This window comes from Salvelinus fontinalis, chromosome 19 (assembly GCF_029448725.1).
Source record: "Salvelinus fontinalis isolate EN_2023a chromosome 19, ASM2944872v1, whole genome shotgun sequence".
In the NCBI taxonomy this organism is placed as follows: Eukaryota; Metazoa; Chordata; class Actinopteri; order Salmoniformes; family Salmonidae; genus Salvelinus; species Salvelinus fontinalis.
The window spans coordinates 968,746-990,874 of record NC_074683.1 but is presented as its reverse complement, the minus strand read 5'-3'; the positions used below and the strand labels follow the sequence as shown (position 1 = coordinate 990,874).

The following is a 22,129-nucleotide window of genomic DNA, read 5'->3' as shown; positions in this document are numbered from 1 at the left end:
GGTGCCGTTAAACAAGCGTGGGAGTGCTTTTGTGTTAATAGTTTTCCCCCTTTCTCTCCAACATGTAAGCAATTCACTCAACACAACAACATGCCAACTTTAGTTCCACTCTCAAGAGCTCTTCTGGACCCAAAGTAAAGCACTTTGAGATCTTGTGAAAAATGTTTTATAAATGCAAAGCACTCAATTTTACATTGAAGAGGGATTCTGCATCTGTGAAGACCAGATGCTGAAGCGAAAGCTTCCTTCCTGGTATTGTGATGTCATCCTGGAAAGGATGCATCTTGGTCTGACTTGTGGAATCTAGAATCCTGTCATATTTCCTGCTACACTCTATTTCCCCTTGTCATGGTCAGCATATTGATCAATGTTCAGTGTTGTCCCACATTCAGAAGGGACAGATACAGTGAGCTCCAAAGTATTGAGACAGTGACATTTTTGGTTGTTGATTTGGCTCTGTACTGCAGCATTTTGGATTTGAAATGATACAATGACTATTAGGTTCAAGTGCAGACTGGCAGCTTTAATTTGAGGGTACTTTCAGGTAAACTGTTTAGAAATTACTGAGCTTTTTGAACATTGTCCCCATATTTTAGGGGACCAAATGTAACGGAACAAATTTCCTTATATCTATTAAAGTAGTCAAAAATGTAGTATTTGGTCCCATATTCCTAGCTATTATTATCAGATTATTATTATCCTGAATAAATCGTGAATAATGATGAGTGAGAAAAGTACAGACACACAAATATCATAGCCACCCAAAAATGTTAATCTCACCTGTTATTGTAATGGTGAGAGGTTAGCATGTCTTGGTGGTATTTGTGCATCTAACTTTCATCATTATTCACAATTCATTCAGGACAATCTGTAATCATGGTAGTGTCCACATTAATGTAGAAGTGTTTAGAAACATATTCTATTCTTATTTACAATGAAAGTGACTCCAATATTTACCAATAATTTCTATTGGGCACAAAATAATTTGAGAAACAACCCAAACAAACAAGCAAATGCATCCAACAAATGTGAAGAGTCACAAGCTTGATGTAGTCATCGTGTGCTTTGAATATGGGACCAAATACTAAACTTGACTACTTTAATACACACAAGTGAATTTGTCCCAATAGTTTTTGTCCCCTAAAATGGGGGGGGGGGGGGGACCATGTACGAAAATTGCTATAATTTCTAAACAGTTCACCCTATATGAATCAAAATGCCCTCAAATGAAAGCTGCCACTCTGCATTTTAACCTCAGTCACAGTATCACTTCAAATCCAAAGTGCTGGAGTACAGAGCCAAAACAAATAAAATTGTCACTGTCCCAGTACTTTTGGAGCTCACTGTATTTTAGTCACAGATATGTGTCTTGGGGAATAAGATATATGGTATAAATTGTTCGTTTCACCTGTGCATGTGTGAAAATTTTTAAAATTAATGGTCATTGTCAGAGAAGGGTGTTGAGAGTTGTGAATCTGTTGTGCTTGTGTGTGTGTGAAGAAAGTTGTTAGCAAGCGCTGTGTGTGTATTAAGCAGTTAACATAGATAAGCGATAAGATACACACACTCCATATCCAATGTACACACACGTAACATGATGTAATAATCACACACAATGGCACAATCTAAGTTAGGCAACAGGTGTTTATCAAAATCATCAATGTCAAACAAGTGAAATACAAACGTCTGCTCTGGCTGAATGGCAGTTTCAAACCACAGTTCAATACTGTGGGCTAATACAGAATAGCATTACAGTTCAATTGCAAATCTGTAATACAAATTCAAGCTCTGTAGGTTCAGTATATGACACATACACACACACACACAATGAAGACAGGTGAACCTGAGTTGCCATTTCATAGGCCCAATTGACACCTATTTTGTGTTTCCTATAGCGTGATAAAAATTTTTGCATGGGGGGGGGGGGGGGGGGGGGGTATTGGAGGTATAATTATAATGACCAATTGGTGAATTTAGATAATTTCTGAAACAATCCAGCACTTTTACACACATAATCCTATTTAGTTTCTTTGATTACTTCTTACCTACCTTTTTTCTAACCCCTTGTCCCAACTCTCCCCCACACCTAATAATACCTATCGATACATACAAATACCCCTAACCCCTAATTGCATCATTGTTGTCAGGGTAACTTTATGGGAACTGTAACCATGTTGTGTAGGTGAGAGAGGGGGACTGCTCTGTGGAATGCTTGGTTTGAGATGACAGATTAACCTGAATATGGGCAAACGGTGCACATACACACACGCTGCACCCATACATACCCATTCAAATGGTATATGTGCATGCACGCTAAACACACATACAATAATATTTTCCAAATGTTCCTCAATTCATGCATAAACAATGCACATTCCATTGTCTTTTCATGATCCATGCAAGGTGCCTTCCAATCTTTTTGTGGAAAGAAGCCTTAAGAAGCCTTATAGGCCTCTCTCCATGTGGTTGATGCCTGATGTGCAGTTAGTCTCTACCAAGCTGATGCATGATGTTTTAAGTGAGTGACGTGTGATTCTCAATATTGGCAGTGCAGTGCTGTGCAGGCACGGGCTTGGGTTCTCTGGTGTATCAAACTATGAGAGAGTCTCTGCTCAGAGCAGGGGTCTGTTAAAGAAATACACCAAGAGCCACACGTTAGATACCCTGCAATCATGTTGCTCATGGTCGATTAGTCAGTGAGGGGATCCACACCAATCATGCAGGTCATGGTCTGTTAGTAATGTCTGAGTTGCACAAGAACGATACAATCACATACATTCTTGTTGGCATTAAGATTTGACCTTTTTCCTCTAAAATAAAGCATTAAGCATTACATTATTTACAAAATATAGATCAAAATTACATCAAAATAGTGCTTTGACTTTTTTTTCACATAACAATCAATCAACATGAAATAATTTTAGAAAATGTTTTGATTTATATAGTAAAAATATGTACAACACCCACTGATATGAAATAAAGATGCTAACCAAGGCCAGTTGGTGTAATACTAAGACACTGGGATGGGTATACAGACTGTTAGAGTTGCTAGGCTTGCTATGTCTGAGCTCTTCTATCTGTGACAACCTGAGGGGGGGTTCTTCAACTTGATCCTCCTACAGGTAACTCACCATATTTCGGTTCATGTTCCTTACCTCTCGGTACCCCTGTACAGCGTGTGCTAGTCCTTTAGGGGGACGGGTGTAGGAGAACGGTTGCTTGGATGGGTCAGTGGTCCGGTACCGTTCTGAGGGCGGTTCGACCGTGCGGTAACGTTCAGCGGTTGGGTTGATCGTCTGATACCTTTCCACCTTCTGCTCTGAGTACGGAGGCAAAGAGTCCTCCTCCTCGGGCCGGTTGCTAGACGACTGTCTGTAGAAACCATCACTGCCCTTGCCCTTCGAACTGCCCTTGGAGGGAGTGTCACTATCCTCGTCAGCCCGCCACTTTCCTCTCTCGCCCCTCTCCCCCGCCCTCCCCCTCACCTTATGCTCCAATAGGTCATTGAGGAAAGCGTAATCGTAACCCCTCTCCCCATGGGTGTGCTGGTGGGGGCGAGAGGGGCGATCGCGATCGCCATCCCACGTGTCCCTCCTCTTCTTCTGCGGTGAGGGAGGGGGGCTGCGGCGGGAGTGCCAGTTGTCCCGGTCTCCATGAAAACCGTGAGGGGGTGTGTGTTCCCAGTAGGGAGGGTAGTGCTCTCGCCCCCGTAGCGCCAGGTCATAGTCCGTGCCCTGGTCTCGGGGCTCGCCCCTCCAGGACATAGAAAACTCCTCCAACTCATCCAGAGAGCCGGTACGCCCCCTGTTGCCCAATGTCTTCCTCTCCAGGTGCACAGAGCGAGGGTTCCACCTGAAACACAGGGGATCAGAGTACATAACAGATGCACAGCGCTAACAATTTTTTTTGTCCTACACTAAATACAAGATAATCAAGAATACAATACATATACAACATCCTCTTCTCTTTATCTCACACACAGACACACACACACACACACAACGTATCTTGAGTACTGTAGAGACAGTCCTCACACAGACAGTCTTACAGAGTTACAGTCACACTCAGTGGTACCTGCTGTTTTGTTCGTCATCCGTGTCGTTGCCACGGTAATATCTGGGTCGACGACTGTTGTGCACGGTAGCTGCCATGAGTTCTGATTGGTCATCTAGGTCGGCGATGGGAGGGAGAGCTTTCATCTGGACTGTCCGATAGGTTTGCCGGAAATCCGTGTCCCCTCCCTCATGCAGAGAGCTGAGCTCTGATATGCTACTGGCTGCGGGGACAACACATCACTATAGAGACTTTTACTGCTTTCAAGAAAAGTCTTTACAATAGTATTTTGAATCTGAACTGATCTACGGCATTTACAGTACACCACCATCATCACTATGCATCAAGACTTCTAATCGAGTCACAGACACATCATCAAATATCACCAAAACTAATGCAAATAACATCTGATAGCCATTGTGTAAATATAGACTGCCGATTTTCAAAGCAAACGCTTTTGCTGATGGCTCTCATGGTATGTTGCTCTTAGTTTACATCTTGGGAGAGACATTATAGAAGGAATCTGAGCTAATTATGAAATTACAATATGCCACCCATAGAAACAGAATACATAGAATGGGATGGCGTTCCATGGAACACACCAGCCAAAGGGCTGTCTTCCTCCGCCTTATTGGAATTTACAATGACAAGATGCTTTCCACGGCAATTCATAAATAAATATGTGTTTACAAACAATTACTAAACCTTCTTACATTACTGGTATGGAAACTTCCATGTGAAATAGAGAACCGTGCCATCTAATAGTATCAGACGAAAATGCAACAGACCAATCAATACAGTGCACTGATGTCTTTCATCAAGAGTAAATCACCATCCATGGCCAAGTGTGTTTGAGTGATATCATCTCACCCCAATGTTCTGTGTAACCTAATGCTATTACTATTTGATTATCTACTTAAAAACCTTCTTATAAACATTATGATAATACAGATAACATCATCCAAAAATGTGTTGTACTTACTAATGTTGATACGTTTACAAATGGATAATACATCATTTAATAATGGTTTATAAGCAGTTTATAAGTATTCCTTAAAATGTTACCAAACAACATTTGACTGATTCAACACAAATTGATTCTCTCAGTAGATGGAATGAATGACATTCAGTGTATTTAGGGTTAGTGTGTTATTAATGGCGAAATCAATAGTTAATGTAGAATGTAACGGAGGGTTTCTGATGAAGAGGACACAAACCTTTACACAAGCACAAACAAAGACACTTACATACAAACACACACATTAAACACAGACCGAGACATGCACACGTGGTGATTATAGAGGAACTACTGACTCCATACAGGCTTACATTGTGGAGGAGCCATCTTGGCAGAGGAAAACTGTCCCAGCTCCTTCTCCACGTAGTACAGAACCTTCATAGAGTCCTGACTGTGACTGGGCTGGAGACGATAGCCACTGCGTACTGTAGACACAGACGCACACACCCACACACACTTATATCAAGGATAAAAGCCACTATGGGCACAGTAAAAACCAAATCACACAAACTAAAACACATAAAAACACACACGCACACATGAACGTATGAATGCACCCATGCACACCCACCCACCCACACACATACACACATGTCTGGTCATAGACAACTCCACCCAGTTTAGAGACAGAAAATGAAGAGTGACATAAGAAGAGGGTTAGTTAACTCAGATGACCCTCTACAAATGGTAGTTAGTGTTACTGTGATATATCATGCAAAACTGCATTTCCCACAATGCAGAATGGCTTGTCCAGGTCCTGCAGACTGAAAGGACGAGCGCAGGTGTGGGTCAGGTCACTCACCCCCAGCTAGGTTCTTCTCCACTGAGGGGAAGGAGAGCATCTTAGGGTCCGCGAGGGACGGAGGGGCAAAGGGGACCATGGTGGGGACCCCAGGGATATAGTAGGGGGGGTACACAGCAATCTGGGGGGGCTGGCTATTCTTTGCCATCTTCCCCGCCTCATAGACTGGAAAACAATGACAAATAATATTAAAATCCTAAACTTTTAAAAAGGGAAGCAAGTGAATGTAAGACTGTGTGTGTTTGTAGTTATGTGTTTGTGCGTGTGTGTTACTCACGGTGACGTGGGCAGCAGCAGGTGTCGGGGCAGCAGCAGCAGCGGAGGTAGCAGCAGCAGGAGTGAGGGCAGCACTGACACCAGCAGATCCCCATCAACAAAAGGAACAAGATACTGCCCAGGACTACAGATCCCACAAACATCCACTCTTGAACACAAACACATAGATAAATAAAACTACAGATCCCACAAACAGTAGAGATACACATCAAGTTACTTGAGTTAGTAACTACATGTGACTCACTCAAGTTACTTCTTCTGCATCTCTGTCTATAATAACCATTGACATAAAAGGTCATATTAACCCCCCCAACACTCTGGATGTAGAAAGGCAGAGCTTGCTGGCTGCACGACAAGGCTCTCAACACTAATGATGAATTCATCAGGGCGTAAGCAGAAATGAAAATGTCAATACTTCAGTCAGCCCCTTGTGAAAAAACACATCCCAAGTTGACCTCTTCAGAGAGACATCTCATTTTCAAAAGAGATAGGGGGGTAGGGTTTTTTGTGAATAATTCTGCTCCATTGAGGAGAGGTATTAAATGCACACCATGCATTTAGTACTGTAGTAAGAATATGATTGGGACAGTAAGGCTTCCATTTTATAAATACCGACAGATAATTTGTTTGCTCGACATGGTGGGATCTTTTTGTGTCGGTAAAATTAATTATTGCGAGCAATGGCAGTGGAAATGCTTTTATGAAAAAATATTGATATAATAATCATATACAGTTGAAGTCAGTTTTTCACAATTCCTGACATTTAATCCTAGTAAACATTTCATGTCTTAGGTCAGTTAGGATCACCACTTTATTTTAAGAATGTGAAATGTGTCAGAATAATAGTCGAGAGAATGATTTATTTCAGCTTTTATTTCTTTCATCACAATCCCAGTGGGTCAGAAGTTTACATACACTCAATTAGTATTTGGTAGCATTGCCTTTAAATTGTTTAACTTGGGTCAAACATTTCGGGTAGCCTTCCACAAGCTTCCCACAATAAGTTGGGTGAATTTTGGCCCATTCCTCCTGACAGAGCTGGTGTAACTGAGTCAGGTTTGTAGGCCTCCTTGCTCGCACATGCTTTTTTAGTTCTGCCCACAAATGTTCTTTAGGATTGAGGTCAGGGCTTTGTAATGGCCACCCTATACCTTGACTTTGCTGTCCTTAAGCCATTTTGCCACAACTTTGTAAGTATGCTTGGGGTCATTGTCCATTTGGAAGACCCATTTGCGACCAAGCTTTAACTTCCTGACTGATGTCTTGAGATGTTGCTTCAATATATCCACATAATTTTCCCTCCTCATGATGCCATCTATTTTGTGAAGTGCACCAGTCCCTCCTGCAGCAAAGCACCCCCACAACATGATGCTGCCACCCCCATGCTTCACGGTTGAGATGGTGTTCTTTGGCTTGCAAGCCTCTGCCTTTTTCCTCCAAACATAACGATGGTCATTATGGGCAAACAGTTCTATTTTTGTTTCGTCAGACCAGAGGACATTTCTCCAAAAAGTACGATCTTTGTCCCCATGTGCAGTTGCAAACCGTAGTCTGGCTTTTTAATGGTGGTTTTGGATCAGTGGCGTCTTCCTTGCTAAGCGGCCTTTCAGGTTATGTCGATATAGGACTCGTTTTACTGTGGATATAGATACTTTTGTACCTGTTTCCTCCAGCATCTTCACAAGGTCCTTTGCTGTTGTTCTGGGATTGATTTGCACTTTCGCACCAAAGTACGTTCAGCTCTAGGAGACAGAACGCGTCTCCTTCCTGAGCGGTATGACAGCTGCGTTGTCCCATGGTGTTTATACTTGGGTACTATTGTTTGTACAGATGAACGTGGTACCTTCAGGCGTTTGGAAATTGCTCCCAAGGATGAACCAGACTGGTGGTCTACAATTGTTTTCTGATGTCTTGGCTGATTTCTTTTGATTTTCCCATGATGTCAAGCAAAGAGGCACTGAGTTTGAAGGTAGGCCTTGAAATACATCCACAGGTATACCTCCAATTGACTCAAATTATGTCAATTGGCCTATCAGAAGCTTCTAAAGCCATGACATAATTTCTGGAATTTTCCAAGCTGTTTAAAGGCACAGTCAACTTAGTGTATGTAAACTTCTGACCCACTGGAATTGTGATACAGTGAATTATAAGTGAAATAATCTGTCTGTAAACAATTGTCGGAAAAATTACTTGTGTCATGAACAAAGTAGATGTCCTATCCGACTTGTCAAAACTATAGTTTGTAAACAAGACATTTGTGGAGTGGTTGAAAAATGAGTTTTAATGACTCCAACCTAAGTGTATGTAAACTTCCGACTTCAACTGTATTGAAGTACAGTGAGGGGGAAAAGTATTTGATCCCCTGCTGATTTTGTACGTTTGCCCACTGACAAAGAAATGATCAGTGTATAATTTTAATGGTAGGTGTATTTGAACAGTGAGAGTCAGAATAACAACAAAGAAATCCAGAAAAACGCATGTCAAAAATGTTATAAATTGATTTGCATTTTAATGAGGGGAATAAGTATTTGACCCCTCTGCAAAACATGACTTAGTACTTGGTGGCAAAACCCTTGTTGGCAATCACAGAGGTCAGACGTTTCTAATAGTTGGCCACCAGGTTTGCACACATCTCAGGAGGGATTTTGTCCCACTCCTCTTTGCAGATCTTCTCCAAGTCATTAAGGTTTCGAGGCTGACGTTTGGCAACTCGAACCTTCAGCTCCCTCCACAGATTTTCTGGGATTAAGGTCTGGAGACTGGCTAGGCCACTCCATGACCTTAATGTGCTTCTTCTTGATCCACTCCTTTGTTGCCTTGGCCGTGTGTTTTGGGTCATTGTCATGCTGGAATACCCATTCACGACCCATTTTCAATGCCCTGGCTGAGGGAAGGAGGTTCTCACCCAAGATTTGATGGTACATGGCCCTGTCCATCGTCCCTTTGATGTGGTGAAGTTGTCCTGTCCAGTTAGCAGAAAAACACCCCCAAAGCATAATGTTTCCACCTACATGTTTGACGGTGGGGATGGTATTCTTGGGGTCATAGGCAGCATTCCTCCTCCTCCAAACACGGCGAGTTGAGTTGATGCCAAAGAGCTCCATTTTGGTCTCATCTGACCACAACACTTTCACCCAGTTGTCCTATGAATCATTCAGATGTTCATTGGCAAACTTCAGACGGGCATGTATATGTGCTTTCTTGAGCAGGGGGACCTTGCGGGCGCTGCAGGATTTCAGTCCTTCACGGCGTAGTGTGTTACCAATTGTTTTCTTGGTGACTATGGTCCCAGCTGCCTTGAGATCATTGACAAGATCCTCCCGTGTAGTTCTGGACTGATTCCTCACCGTTCTCATGATCATTGCAACTCCACAAGGTGAGATCTTGCATGGAGCCCCAGGCCGAGGGAGATTGACAGTTATTTTGTGTTTCTTCCATTTGTGAATAATCGCACCAACTGTTGTCACTTTCTCACCAAGCTGCTTGGGGATGGTCTTGTAGCCCATTCCAGCCTTGTGTAGGTCTACAATCTTGTCCCTGACATCCTTGGAGAGCTCTTTGGTCTTGGCCATGGTGGAGAGTTTGGAATCTGATTGATAGATTGCTTCTGTGGACAGGTGTCTTTTATACAGGTAACAAGCTGAGATTAGGAGCACTCCCTTTAAGAGTGTGCTCCTAATCTCAGCTCATTACCTGTATAAAAGACACCTGGGAGCCAGAAATCTTTCTGATTGAGAGGGGGTCAAATAGTTATTTCCCTCATTGAAATGCAAATCAATTCATAACATTTTTGACATGCGTTTTTCAGGATTTTTTTGTTGTTATTCTGTCTCTCACTGTTCAAATAAACCTGCCATTAAAATGATAGACTGATCATTTCTTTGTCAGTGGGAAAATGTACAAAATCAGCAGGGGATCAAATACTTTTTTCCCTCACTGTAACATGGAGTCACGAGATATGTTGTGTGGTCCTCCACTACGACTCGGGAAACCATGCAGTTTATTAGGCTACAAATGAAATAAGTTACGATTAACTTCACAGGGTGGTGATAGTGCACGTGATGAGCTTGATGCTCCTTTCCAATAAATATCGAGGGTCTTATTCTGGTGACATGATGATCGATGCTTGGCTGTAGTTTGACAAATAAAATCATGTTAATAATCGCATAATGTAGGTAGCTACTATGACTGCGAGATGTTGGCTATAGATGTTGGCTATAGCGCACGTGCCATGACCAGATGCAACAGGTTTTGTGACATGGGAATTTAAGTACGTTTGATGGAAACACATCTCTCTCCCTCCCCTCCCGGTGGACCTAAGCCCTAGGACCATGCCTCAGTCCACCTGGTCGTGCTGCTGCTCCAGTTTCAACTGTTCTGCCTGCGGCTATGGAACCCTAATGTGCTACCTTGTCTCGGACGTGCCTGCTGTTTGGAGCTGCCTGCTCTCTCTCTCGACCTCTGAATGCTTGGCTATGAAAAGCAAAACTGACATTTACTTCACAGATTGCACCCTCTACAACCACAGTGATTATTATTTGGTTCTGCTTGTCATCTATGAATGTTTGAACATCTTGAAGAACGATATGGCCTTTATGGCCATGTACTCTTATAATCTCCACCCGGCACAGCCAGAAGAGGACTGGCCACCCCTCAGAGCCTGGTTCCTCTCTAGGTTTCTTCCTAGGCTCAAGCCTTTCTAGGGAGTTTTCCCTAGCCACTGTGCTTTTACATCTGCATTGCTTGCTGTTTGGGGTTTTAGGCTGGGATTCTGTATAAGCACTTTGTGACATCTGCTGATGTAAAAAGGGCTTTATAAATAAAGAAATATTGTTTTATGCAGATTGTTGAAGATTCACATGAAACTCTGTCGCAAATTGGACGGAAACCAAGCTAGTGAGAGTGAGTTAATGCATGACTACGCAGAGGCAGAATATAAGATGAGGCCACACGTTGATTGGTTATTTCCTCTGCAGTTGTTAAATCAATCAAGATTCCCAGAAGATGATTGGACAGTGAGAGAGCAGCATGGGGGGGGGGGGGGGGGGGGGGATTATTGACAGGTAAGCAGAGCCAGAGCAGGGGATGTCACCGAGGGGAACAGGTAAGGAAGGGACAGGTGAGGTGAAAAGGCAGCCATTTTTGGCATAATCACAAAGAGACTAACAGAAAGACAGACAGACAGACAGTGGCAGACCAAGGCCAGCGAATGAGGAGGCAAGCAGCCGTACCTGGCATAATCTCCACATCAAACTCTGGCAGGAGATCGTCCAGCACACCTGTCCTACCTGCAGAGAGAGGGAGACCAGGGGTGAGGCGCAGCAGATAGAAATTAGCAGAGAGCAGAGGTCAAAGGTGAGGAAAATCAGCCAATCAGATGGAGTTATTGACTGAGGATCATGCATTGAGACTGGCAGAGATGAATCGACAGACACCAGGGGAAAACAGTACAATTCGTTAACACCTGATCCTGAAGCCAAAGTGATAATCATCATAAATCATTTCCCATTATTAAAAATGGATTTGAGAGAACATGTTAATGGGAGTGAAAACAAAGTTCAAAGTGTGTAGCTTAATGATCTTTATGTAGTAAAAACCATGAGCTGACGCAAACCCAACATTTTTTGTTGAGGTGCTGGCTAACAGAGGGTAAACTGTATAAAAAGAAAGAAAGTCACACACTCTAAATATGCTCCTAACAATTCAATGGGTGCACCTAACCAGCATTTCGGCACGCAGTGTCTTCTTTAGGGTTATTGATCTCCACACACACTAACCCAGTCTTAAAGGCCACGAGTTCTGAGATCAAGGATCAAACTCTCACCTCACACTGAACCTAATTTTAGCAGGGTGCTGTATTTCTGTGATGTTACTGTACAAACACGCAACACACACAAATACACATCCAACATGCTCGACACGTCACATGATACTACAAGGCAAGCTAAAAGATCTGTAATCAGTGTGAGAGATTTATAACATAACCCATAACTCAACTTAACTGAACTGCTGCAACTGTAACTAAGCTCATCTCATCATCAAACAAAATCAAACCACAGCCTAACCCAACAACAAAACCAACCACATTCAAAAGCACTGCATTCCCAAGCTTTCTCTTCATGTAGACCGTAAATAAAACATTGTTTGTCTATGCATTTGGGAGGTATATTCAGCCCTGTCAACAGGTCCTGTACCCAATAAAATGCTCTACGGGACATTGAGGTAAGGCCAGAGTGGAGGGGGTAGGAGAGGTGTGTGTGTATGTGGGGGAGGGGGTGTAACGGGGACAGACACTTTTGAAGCATTCTGGGTCACCAATTAACCATTAGAGCTCATCAAGGAAAGAGGGGCAGACGAACACCATCGGCATGGTAACAATGGTGGCTTTGTCTTTGCTAAACGTGAGAGAGACAGAGGAAAGGGGGGAAAAGTTAATGGAGATAGAGACAGAGAAGGATAAAGGGCAATGGAGATAGAGAAAGAGGGAGATACAGAGAAAAATAATAGTGGGACCAGTCCGCCTCACCGAAACGCCAAAAACGCCAAAACGCCAAAATAAGCGAATTCTAATCTATGTGTTTAACCCTCTAGATAGGTTCAACAGGGTTGCTAAAATACCTGGTTTACACTCATTAAGTGTGCGTGCGTGCATGTGCGTGTGTCTCTACATATCAATCCCTAAAATAGTGTCTAAGGGTTATTTGATTCAACAAGCCTGCTAGCTGTCAGGGTAGACTGAACTCCCACAGCCAGACAGGCTCCAGTTGGCAGTAGTCATGGAGATAAGCACACTCCTCTCCTCTGATAAAAAAAAAACCATGCACACGAACACACACACAGATCCTACCAACCTGCTCTGGCACTGAGTCGTGTAAACCCAGCTGAGCCTAGTAACCTGAGAGAGGGGAGAAACTATGTGCCTCAGAGCGGAAGGAGGGAGGGAACAATGATAAGAAGACAGGGGTAATAAGGGGTAGAGGAAGATGAGACCCTCCAGAGGAGAAAAATAAAAAGCAGTGAGAGCAGTAGAGGTGTGTAGGTAAAATCACTGAGGAAGCCGAGCCAGTAAAAAAGCCACTTTACTACCTATGTTGTGATATTTGCCTTGTTTTCTCTATAACACATTCCTTTATACACCACTGTGATATACAATAAGGCTGTGACAACAAAAAGACAACAATCACACAGTGGCGGAATAAATTCAACTACACATACGTTTGTTTCATCACAAAACCAGAGAGCAACATCTGTCCGGTCAATCCCACAAAGCAAATATTGCATGTTACAAGCAGCTACAGTATATGGCCTGCAGCATGGTCAAACAAGTTCATGTTTGACAGTTTACTAAACAACTACTGATTTAGAACCACAGAGTTACCGCAAGTCAGCACAGAGACAACAGGAGCACTGCCTCCGCTATTCCAGAACCATTTCAACTTAAACATTTAAACATCATCAAATCAACAAGGCTATACATGCTTAGTTTAATACACTGAAAACAAACTTAATGTTGCTAAATATCATGTGGCTGTCCATGGTACTTATTTGTGTGTGTGTGTGTGTGTGTGTGTGTGTGTGTGTGTGTGTGTGTGTGTGTGTGTGTGTGTGTGTGTGTGTGTGTGTGTGTGTGTGTGTGTGTGTGTGTGTGTGTGTGTGTGTGTGCAATACATTTTTTAAGTTGACTCATCCTATTTGTAGACTAGTTGAACGCTAATGCCATCCTCCTCTCGTTCATGTTGGCAAAATGGTCCATGGCTCTGTCATACAGTACACTTTTAGTTTTTGTTTTCATAGGCTACCTAGCTAAATGCTTGCTATCCTAACTTCCTCGCATGGGCAACAATGAACCAGCTAAGTTAGCTAGCTAGTTAATGTGAACCTATACTAGCCTACATATTGAACTTCAATCAAATCAAATCGTATTATTTTATTGGTCACATACACATGGTTAGCAGATGTTATTGCGAGTGAAGCGAAATGCTTGTGCTTCTAGTTCCGACAGAGTAGCAATATCTAACATATAATCTAACAATTCCACAACAACTACCTAAGACACACAAATCTAAGTAAAGGAATGGAATAAGAATATATACAAAAAATATATGGATGAGCAATGACAGAGCGGCACAGGCAAGATGCAATAGATGGTATAAAATACAGTATATAATTATGAGATGAGTAATGCAAGATATGTAAACATTATTAAAGTGGCATTATTAAAGTGACTGATGATCCATTTATTAAAGTGGCCAATAATTTCAAGTCTGTATGTAGGCAGCAGCCTCAAAGGCCAGTGGCACAATATATGAATTTATGGTTACATCAGAATCGCCATCATAATAATTTGGCCTGTACAGAGGATTAAGTTAAAACCACAAGTCCAAATCCTCATCTCCATCCATGGCTTAGGAAAGGGCCGATTTAGCAAGCTAGCTACTGCAGGACATTAACACAAGCAAACCAGAAACAGACACGTTTTTCTAACAATGATGACGTTTTGCCTAGGATGTGATTTGATTGTTGGGAAGCCAAATCCAAACTGGCCTCCTTTGGGAGGCGTTTTGCTGCGCCAGGACAACCCACAGTTGAGCTTAGCTCAATGCTGATTGGCTAATTATTATTTCATTTTTTAATCAAGAGAGGCCAAATGCTTGCTGGCATCAATCAATCAAATGATACGGCGGCAACATGTCTTTCTTTTGTTCCAGACAGCATCAGATATATGGACTACATACAGTTGAAGTCGGAAGTTTACATACACTTTGGTTGGAGTCATTAAAACTAGTTTTTCAACCACTCCACAAATTTCTTGTTAACAAACTATCGTTTTGGCAAGTCGGATAGGACATCTACTTTGTGCATGACACAAGTAATTTTTCCAACAATTGTTTACAGACAGATTATTTCACTTATAATTCACTGTATCACAATTCCAGTGGGTCAGAAGTTTACATACACTAAGTTGACTGTGCCTTTAATCAGCTTGGAAAATTCCAGAAATTATGTCATGGCTTTAGAAGATTCTGACAATACAAACAACATACAAACAATAGTACGCAAGTATAAACACCATGGGACCACGCAGCCGTCATACCGCTCAGGACGGAGACGAGTTCTGTCTCCTAAAGCTGAACGTACTTTGGTGCGAAAGTGCAAATCAATCACAGAACAACAGCAAAGGACCTTGTGAAGATGCTGGAGGAAACAGGTACAAAAGTATCTATATCCACAGTAAAACGAGTCCTATATCGACATAACCTGAAAGGCCGCTTAGCAAGGAAGACGCCACTGATCCAAAACCACCATTAAAAAGCCAGACTACGGTTTGCAACTGCACATGGGGACAAAGATCGTACTTTTTGGAGAAATGTCCTCTGGTCTGACGAAACAAAAATAGAACTGTTTGCCCATAATGACCATCGTTATGTTTGGAGGAATGTGATGAAAGAAATAAAAGCTGAAATAAATCATTCTCTCTATTATTCTGACATTTCACAGTCTTAAAATAAAGTGGTGATCCTAACTGACCTAAAACAGGGAATTTTTACTAGGATTAAATGTCAGGAATTGTGAAAAACTGAGTTTAAATGTATTTGGCTAAGGTGTATGTAAACTTCCAACTTCAACTGTATACTGAGACGGAGGGGCACCGTTTCCTTTTGATGAGATTAAGCCACTTGCGAACTGATGGAAAATTATGAAAACACAGGGAGACGACACAGACTCTGAAGGAATTACAAGGCCAAAGTCAGTGCCTCTCTTGTGTCACAACATAACACTCTCTTTCACTCTCTCCTTTTACATCTACATCACTGACCCGTAACATGCTTTAGTCTCATCCCCCCAAATAAAGGAATGTTGCCATGGCAACAGCTTAAGAAGTGGATTACATAGCTCACAATAATAACCTAGAACTACTCTATGTAATATATGTTGTAAACTCTCTATTATGTAGTCTATGTTCAATGCTGTGGCACAAAAGTCTACCTGGCCTATATCTGAGGTTATAAGGGTTTATGTATGGCTATGTCAGGGTTATGTCAGCTGGTCTACAAGGGTAAGCTCAGCCAAACAATGGGTCCTCTCAGAGAGGATCAGAACCATGTGTAGGGCAGCGCATGCCATTCTGCCCGTCGTCATGGCAGCACTTGTAAGTACACTTTGGAATGCAGACGCCCTCTAGAGCAAGGATGTTTATATTAAGCACTCCATTATGAACCATACCAAACAAACAAATACACTTACCCTACACACTGACACACACACAAAAGTGAACGCACACACCACAGTCAGCATATGAGACTGGTGCAACGGCACAAATCCATTGGTTTTAGGATGTGCATTGGTTTTACTGCTGTGGTAAGGTTCAGAAAGTGAGACACAAGACAATACATAAGAGTATACTTGTTTCCTACTTCCTCAACTCCCAAATCCTTTTAAACCAGAGAGGACCTCGAAATAAGAAAGCCCCAACAGAATGTTCAGATTCCTGTTAATTTCCACTCTATCCCTTCCTCTTTGATGTTGAGGTTGTTGAATTCCTGTGTTTAATGTTTACTTCCTGTGTGCGGAGGGTTCACTTCCTGTGGTCACTCACCCAGCACCAGTACCTCCACCTGGCCCTCGTTCTTCCCCTCCAGGTCGTCGGCGATGACGATCTTACAGAAGTACACTCCGCTGTCGCCCCACTGCAGCTTCCCGATCCGCAGGTTCGCCTCTGGACAGGGACAGGACACAGGGTCAGGACAAGGGTCATAGGTGAGAGGTCAAATTATATAATAGCATGGTCAGTATATCCTATGAAAAAACTAGGAACCTATAAAACCTCTGAAAAACAATACATATGAAACATATTTAACAAATAATCAACAACTGCATACAGTAACAAAATTATATACTGCTAAGCCAGGTGTACAATTCATGATTATTGAGAACCGTTTTAGCTGTCCCAAGTTTTTGAAGTCGGAGACAACATTCCCATGTCGTTACCTACTCAGGGCGTGCGGCCGTCACTGGCACTCGTTTAATGTGAGCGGGTCAGAGACACAATCTCAGGGCTACCGATCCCATCTTTGAGCAGTCCCAGACATCCCGATATTTTCAAACATGTTTGATTTCATCAGCACAAAATCTGCAATGCTCTTGTACTGTGAGATGTGCAACGACAACTTTTAAGGAAGGTGATCAGCAATAGCCAATGAGAGCTCGGCAGAAAAGAAGCCAGTGAAATTATGACGTTGTTTCGCATCACACAGAATGTGTGTTGGTACTTGCCTTTAACCACAGCCAAAGTGTCAAATCGTTACACCTCTAAAGCTCACAGGCAATGTTACTTAATTCAAAATGTTGGCTAGATATTTCAACTCTGTTTGGCAAGCGTGAATATCTGACTGAAAACGTTTGAGGTTGTTTTGAACCACAGCTCGTTCTACTGTAGCTACGTTAACAATCTAATCACATCATCACGTCATTGTTTTCGAGAGACAACGTGGTGGTATTGAGAATCCTCACGACCAAGTGAAGAATCTTGTCGTGTGCCAAACCTACAAATCTACAGGAAAGTTGGTCGTTTAATGTGAGAGGCTCAGTGATGTTAAGATTTTGAAAGTCGTGTAGTGTACACCCGGCATTCGTCAAACAATATACTGAACAAACCTCAAAGATACATTCCATTGACATTTGACTCATTCATAAATCCAACAGCTTTCTATTCAGAATTATGACAACAGGAGGGTGTTTTGTTAAAAAAGATACACAAAAGTAGGTGGGTGCTCTCTATTGAAAGGCAGAAAGAGGTGGGTATTTCATTTGGATAAGAGAGGGCAGTGTGTGAAGAAGACCACTCCATTGTGAACAGGGGTCAGTGTCGTTAACAATGTGTGTGTGTGAGTGTATAGCCTGGCCTATTGTGAAGCAGAGACAGATAAGGACTATTTCAGGGACAGGAAAAGCAGAGCACAAGCAGCCATGTTTCCTGTTGGGAGATGGATCATAAACAGTAGACTGGGATAATAGAGAGGCTATGACGGACAAGGTCACCGCCTATAACACTGAAGCACTGACATACAGTAAACAGCATTTAAAAATGTGTGCACATGTCGTATGTCTTCCCTGACAACATTTCCACAAGCACAGCCTTTCTAGTCATTGAAGCTCATAAAACTACAAAACACCGCCACACACAACTTCCAATCACAACACAAATCTACTCATTAACCAATCTTCACAGTACTGTTGACGATGGCGATGTCTCGGCCCTTGTAGTGCTCAGCCAGCGTCATGGAGGGTCCCTGGCCGGACGCTACGATGCGGACGGTGCGGCTGCTGTCGGAGCACTCCAGGTGGGCTGCGGCGCCCAACTCGGACCCCTGGACCCCAAAGCTCTCGGGAAAAGTGAAGGAGTCTCGTGTGCGGTCGCGGCAGTAGGATTTGTACCACCATTGCACCACAGGGGTCTGGGAGGAAGGCGTGTGGTACTGGCACTCGAGCACCACCGACTGGAAGAGCATGGCGAAACGCCTCTTCTCCCGAACTGTCACCTGCAACCCCGCACAAACACAGACTGATACACACACAGACAAGGTGTGAGAAAATAGAGGGGAAGCGGTTATTTAATAATACAATAATCAAAACAATATGTATGTTATATTATGCCAATATAAAGTTAACACAGTCCTATGAATAGAGAAGTAGGCTTCACATTTTAAGTATCTAACGGCAGTCTGCATATAAGGCCTTTAACATACACTACATGATCAAAAGTATATGGACACATCCTCATCAAACATCTCATTCCAAAATGATGGCCATTAATATGGAGTTGGTCCCCACTTTGCTGATGTAGCAGCCTCCACTCTTCTGGGAAGGTTTGCCACTAGATGTTGGAACATTTCTTCGACGCTTGCTTCCATTCAGCCACAAGAGCATTAGTGAGGTCGGGCACTGATGTTGGGCGATTAGGCCTGGCTCGCAGTCGGCATTCCAATTCATCCCAAAGGTGTTCGATGGGGTTGAGGTCAGGGCTCTGTGCAGGCCAGTCAAGTTCTTCCACACCTATCCCGACAAACCATTTCTTCTGTATTGACCTCTCTTTGTGCATGGGGACATTGTCATGCTGAAACAGGATAGAGCCTTGCCCAAACGGTTGCCACAAAGTTGGAATCCCAGAATCGTCTAAAATGTCATTGTATGCTGTAGCGTTAAGATGTCCCTTCACTGGAACTAAGGGGCCTAGCAAAAACCATGACAAACAACACAAGACCATTATTCCTCCACCAAACTTTACAGTTGGCACTATGCATTGGTGCAGGTAGTGTTCTCCTGCCTTCCGCCAAACTCTGATTCGTCCGTCGGACTGCCAGATGGTGAAGCGTGAATCATCACTCCAGAGAACACGTTTTCACTGCTCCAGAGTGCAATGGCGGCGAGCTTTACACCACTCCAGCCGACGCTTGGCATTGCGCATGGTGATTTTAGGCTTGTGTGCGGCTGCTCGACCATGGAAACCCATTTCATGAAGCTACCGACGAACAGTTCTTGTGCTGACTTTGCTTCCAGAGGCAGTTTGGAACTCAGTAGTGAGTGTTGCAGCCGAGTACAATTTGTACATGCTTCAGCACAGTTTTGTGAGCTTCTGTGGCCTACCACTTCGCGGCTGAGCCGTTGTTGCTCTGAGATGTTTCAACTTCACAATAACAGTACATACAGTTGACCGGGGCAGCTCTAGCAGGGCAGAAATTTGACAAATGAACTTGTTGGAAAGGTGGCATCCTATGATGGTGCCACACTGAATGTCACTGAGCTTTTCAGTAAGGCCATTCTAATGCCAATGTTTGTCTATGGAGATCACATGGCTGTGTGCTCGAGTTAATACACCTGTCAGCAACGGGTGTGGCTGAAGTTGCTTAATCCTCTCATTTCAAGGGGTGTCCACATACTTTTGGCCATGTATTGTATATTTTGAATAGCAAGAGAAACATGCAAATGGTAAGGAGATTAGACTTTACAGTTGAACGCTCTCCAACACCAGCTTTGAGAAGCACCCAGTCCAACACCACTTGAACCAACCACTTAGCCTCTACCCATAGTAGAGCCCACATCAGTCCAACTCTCCCTTTCATACCCCCTGCACATCCAACAGGTTAAGGGGGATTCCAGAAATATCCTCTCAGTTAACTAAACCACAAAACTCAGGAGCGGGTCTGTATCTGTTGTGGAAGTGATGACCTGATTTCACCAACGCCTAAAAACATCTGGTTTGACTCCACTGAGAACCGGTGTGGGTGTGTGTGTATGCGTAATGATGACTCCAACTGGGCTCTTGAGTGGCGCAGGGGTCTAAGGCACTGCATCTCAATGCAAGAGGTGACACTACAGTCCCTGGTTCAAATCCAGGTTGAATCGCATCTGGCTGTGATTGGGAATCCCATAGGGCGGCCCACAATTGGCCCAGCGTCGTCTGGGTTTTGCCGGGGTAGTTCGTCATTGTAAATAAGAATTTGTTCTTAACTGACTTCCCTAGTTAAATAAAGGTTCAATAAAAAAATCTATCCCCAACTGGGAGATTGTCAAGTGGTGACTTGCACAATATCTAGATGGGGGCTCCTCTCTCCAATACACGGGAGGTCACAGAGGTTACATTCCACCGTGTGTGGGGGGCAGGGGTAGGACTGTAGTAGGAAGGTAGGGGGTTGTCATAATAAATGGAAACTGTGAGGGGGTTGCGGCCAGAGCACTCTGCAGCCAGTATTGTTAGGTCAAGGTGGGGCATGCAGCAGGAACTCAATCCAAACATTTCCAAGAAAAGAGGAAATCACAGCAAACGGTTCTACACAGTGGCCCTCTCCTTAGCAGCACTTTCCCAAGTTTTCAGTTTAGTGCAGATGAAGGGAATGAGACAAGGAAGGGATGCAGTTTTACACAGATTGAGATTCACACTTTGTACTAAAGAGGAGCCAGGGTGATTCATGATTATGGCATTCAAATTTCCTACAGAGCTCCAATTAGAAGTTGTGGCTAACAACAGATCTAGGATCAAGCTAAATAAATATCTGACCCTGCACCAACGGTTCACCAACTCCTCCTACAGAGTCAGATGTCAGTTACCTCTGGTCGGTGCAAAACAAATGAGAGAGAGAGAGAAAAGTGGCAGTTCTGTTTTTTAATATCTTTTTTTAAATTTTAAATATGAGAGGGTTGGAGAAAAAGAAAGGTGGAGGAGAGAGAGGGGCCGTGCTCCTAAATTCCTCCCATGGGGTAAATGTGTCCCTCCCTTAGTTCTTTTGTTCATGGTCCAGCGCATTGTTTGGCATTAGTATGATCCACCCCACCCTGGAGGATCCTACAGTGTCTTCAGAAAGTATTCATACCCCTTGACTTATTCCAAATGTTGTTGTGTTACAGCCGGAATTCAAAATGTATTCAATATTTTTTTCTCTCACCTGTCTAATCTACACACAATACCCTATAATAACAAAGTGAAAGCATGTTACTAGAATTTTTTGCAAATGTATTGAAAATGAAAGACAGAAATATTGCATTTACATAAGTATTCACAAATGAGTCAATACTTTGTAGCAGCACCTTTGGCGGTGATTACAGCTTTGAGTCATCTTGGGTATTACTGTATCAGCTTTGCACATCTGGATTTGGGGATTCTCTCCCATTCTTCCTTGTTAAGTTAGATTGGGAGCGACGGTGAACAGCAATCTTCAAGTCTTTCCACAGATTTCCAATATTATTCAAGTCTGGGCTTTGGCTGTGCCACTCAAGGACTTTCACATTATTTTTCTAAAGCCATACAGTTTTGGCTATATGCTTGAGGTCATTGTCCTGTTGGAATGTACATCTTCGCCCCCCTCAAAGCTCGTTTGTACTCTGAACAGGTTCTCATCAAGGATTTGCCTGTATTTGGCTCCATTTATTGTTTCCTTCTATCCTTACCAGTTTCCCCATCCCTGCTGCTGAAAAGCACCTCATAG

The 22,129-nt window shown here is 43.0% G+C and overlaps 1 protein-coding gene across 6 annotated transcripts in view; it reads right to left on the bottom strand.

Annotated features, from left to right (window-relative positions):
• Nucleotides 1–1,626: 1,626 nt before the first annotated feature.
• The window catches only part of LOC129816114 (immunoglobulin-like domain-containing receptor 2), a 28,083-nt gene continuing 7,580 nt past the window's right edge, over nt 1,627–22,129 (bottom strand). The window contains exons 2-10 of one of the 6 annotated variants that reach the window (XM_055870266.1): nt 18,382–18,711; nt 16,747–16,866; nt 11,381–11,437; nt 6,151–6,297; nt 5,874–6,038; nt 5,383–5,496; nt 4,075–4,276; nt 3,156–3,852; nt 1,627–2,625 (exon numbers count right to left, since the gene is read on the bottom strand). In XM_055870266.1, coding sequence (XP_055726241.1) covers nt 2,590–2,625; nt 3,156–3,852; nt 4,075–4,276; nt 5,383–5,496; nt 5,874–6,038; nt 6,151–6,297; nt 11,381–11,437; nt 16,747–16,866; nt 18,382–18,711 — 1,868 coding nt within the window. In that variant the 3' untranslated portion in view covers nt 1,627–2,589. Of the gene's footprint in view, nt 3,853–4,074; nt 4,277–5,382; nt 5,497–5,873; nt 6,039–6,150; nt 6,298–11,380; nt 11,438–16,746; nt 16,867–18,381; nt 18,712–22,129 lie in introns of all 6 variants that reach the window. The other 5 variants (XM_055870265.1, XM_055870268.1, XM_055870269.1 and 2 more) reach the window with 5 other exon arrangements.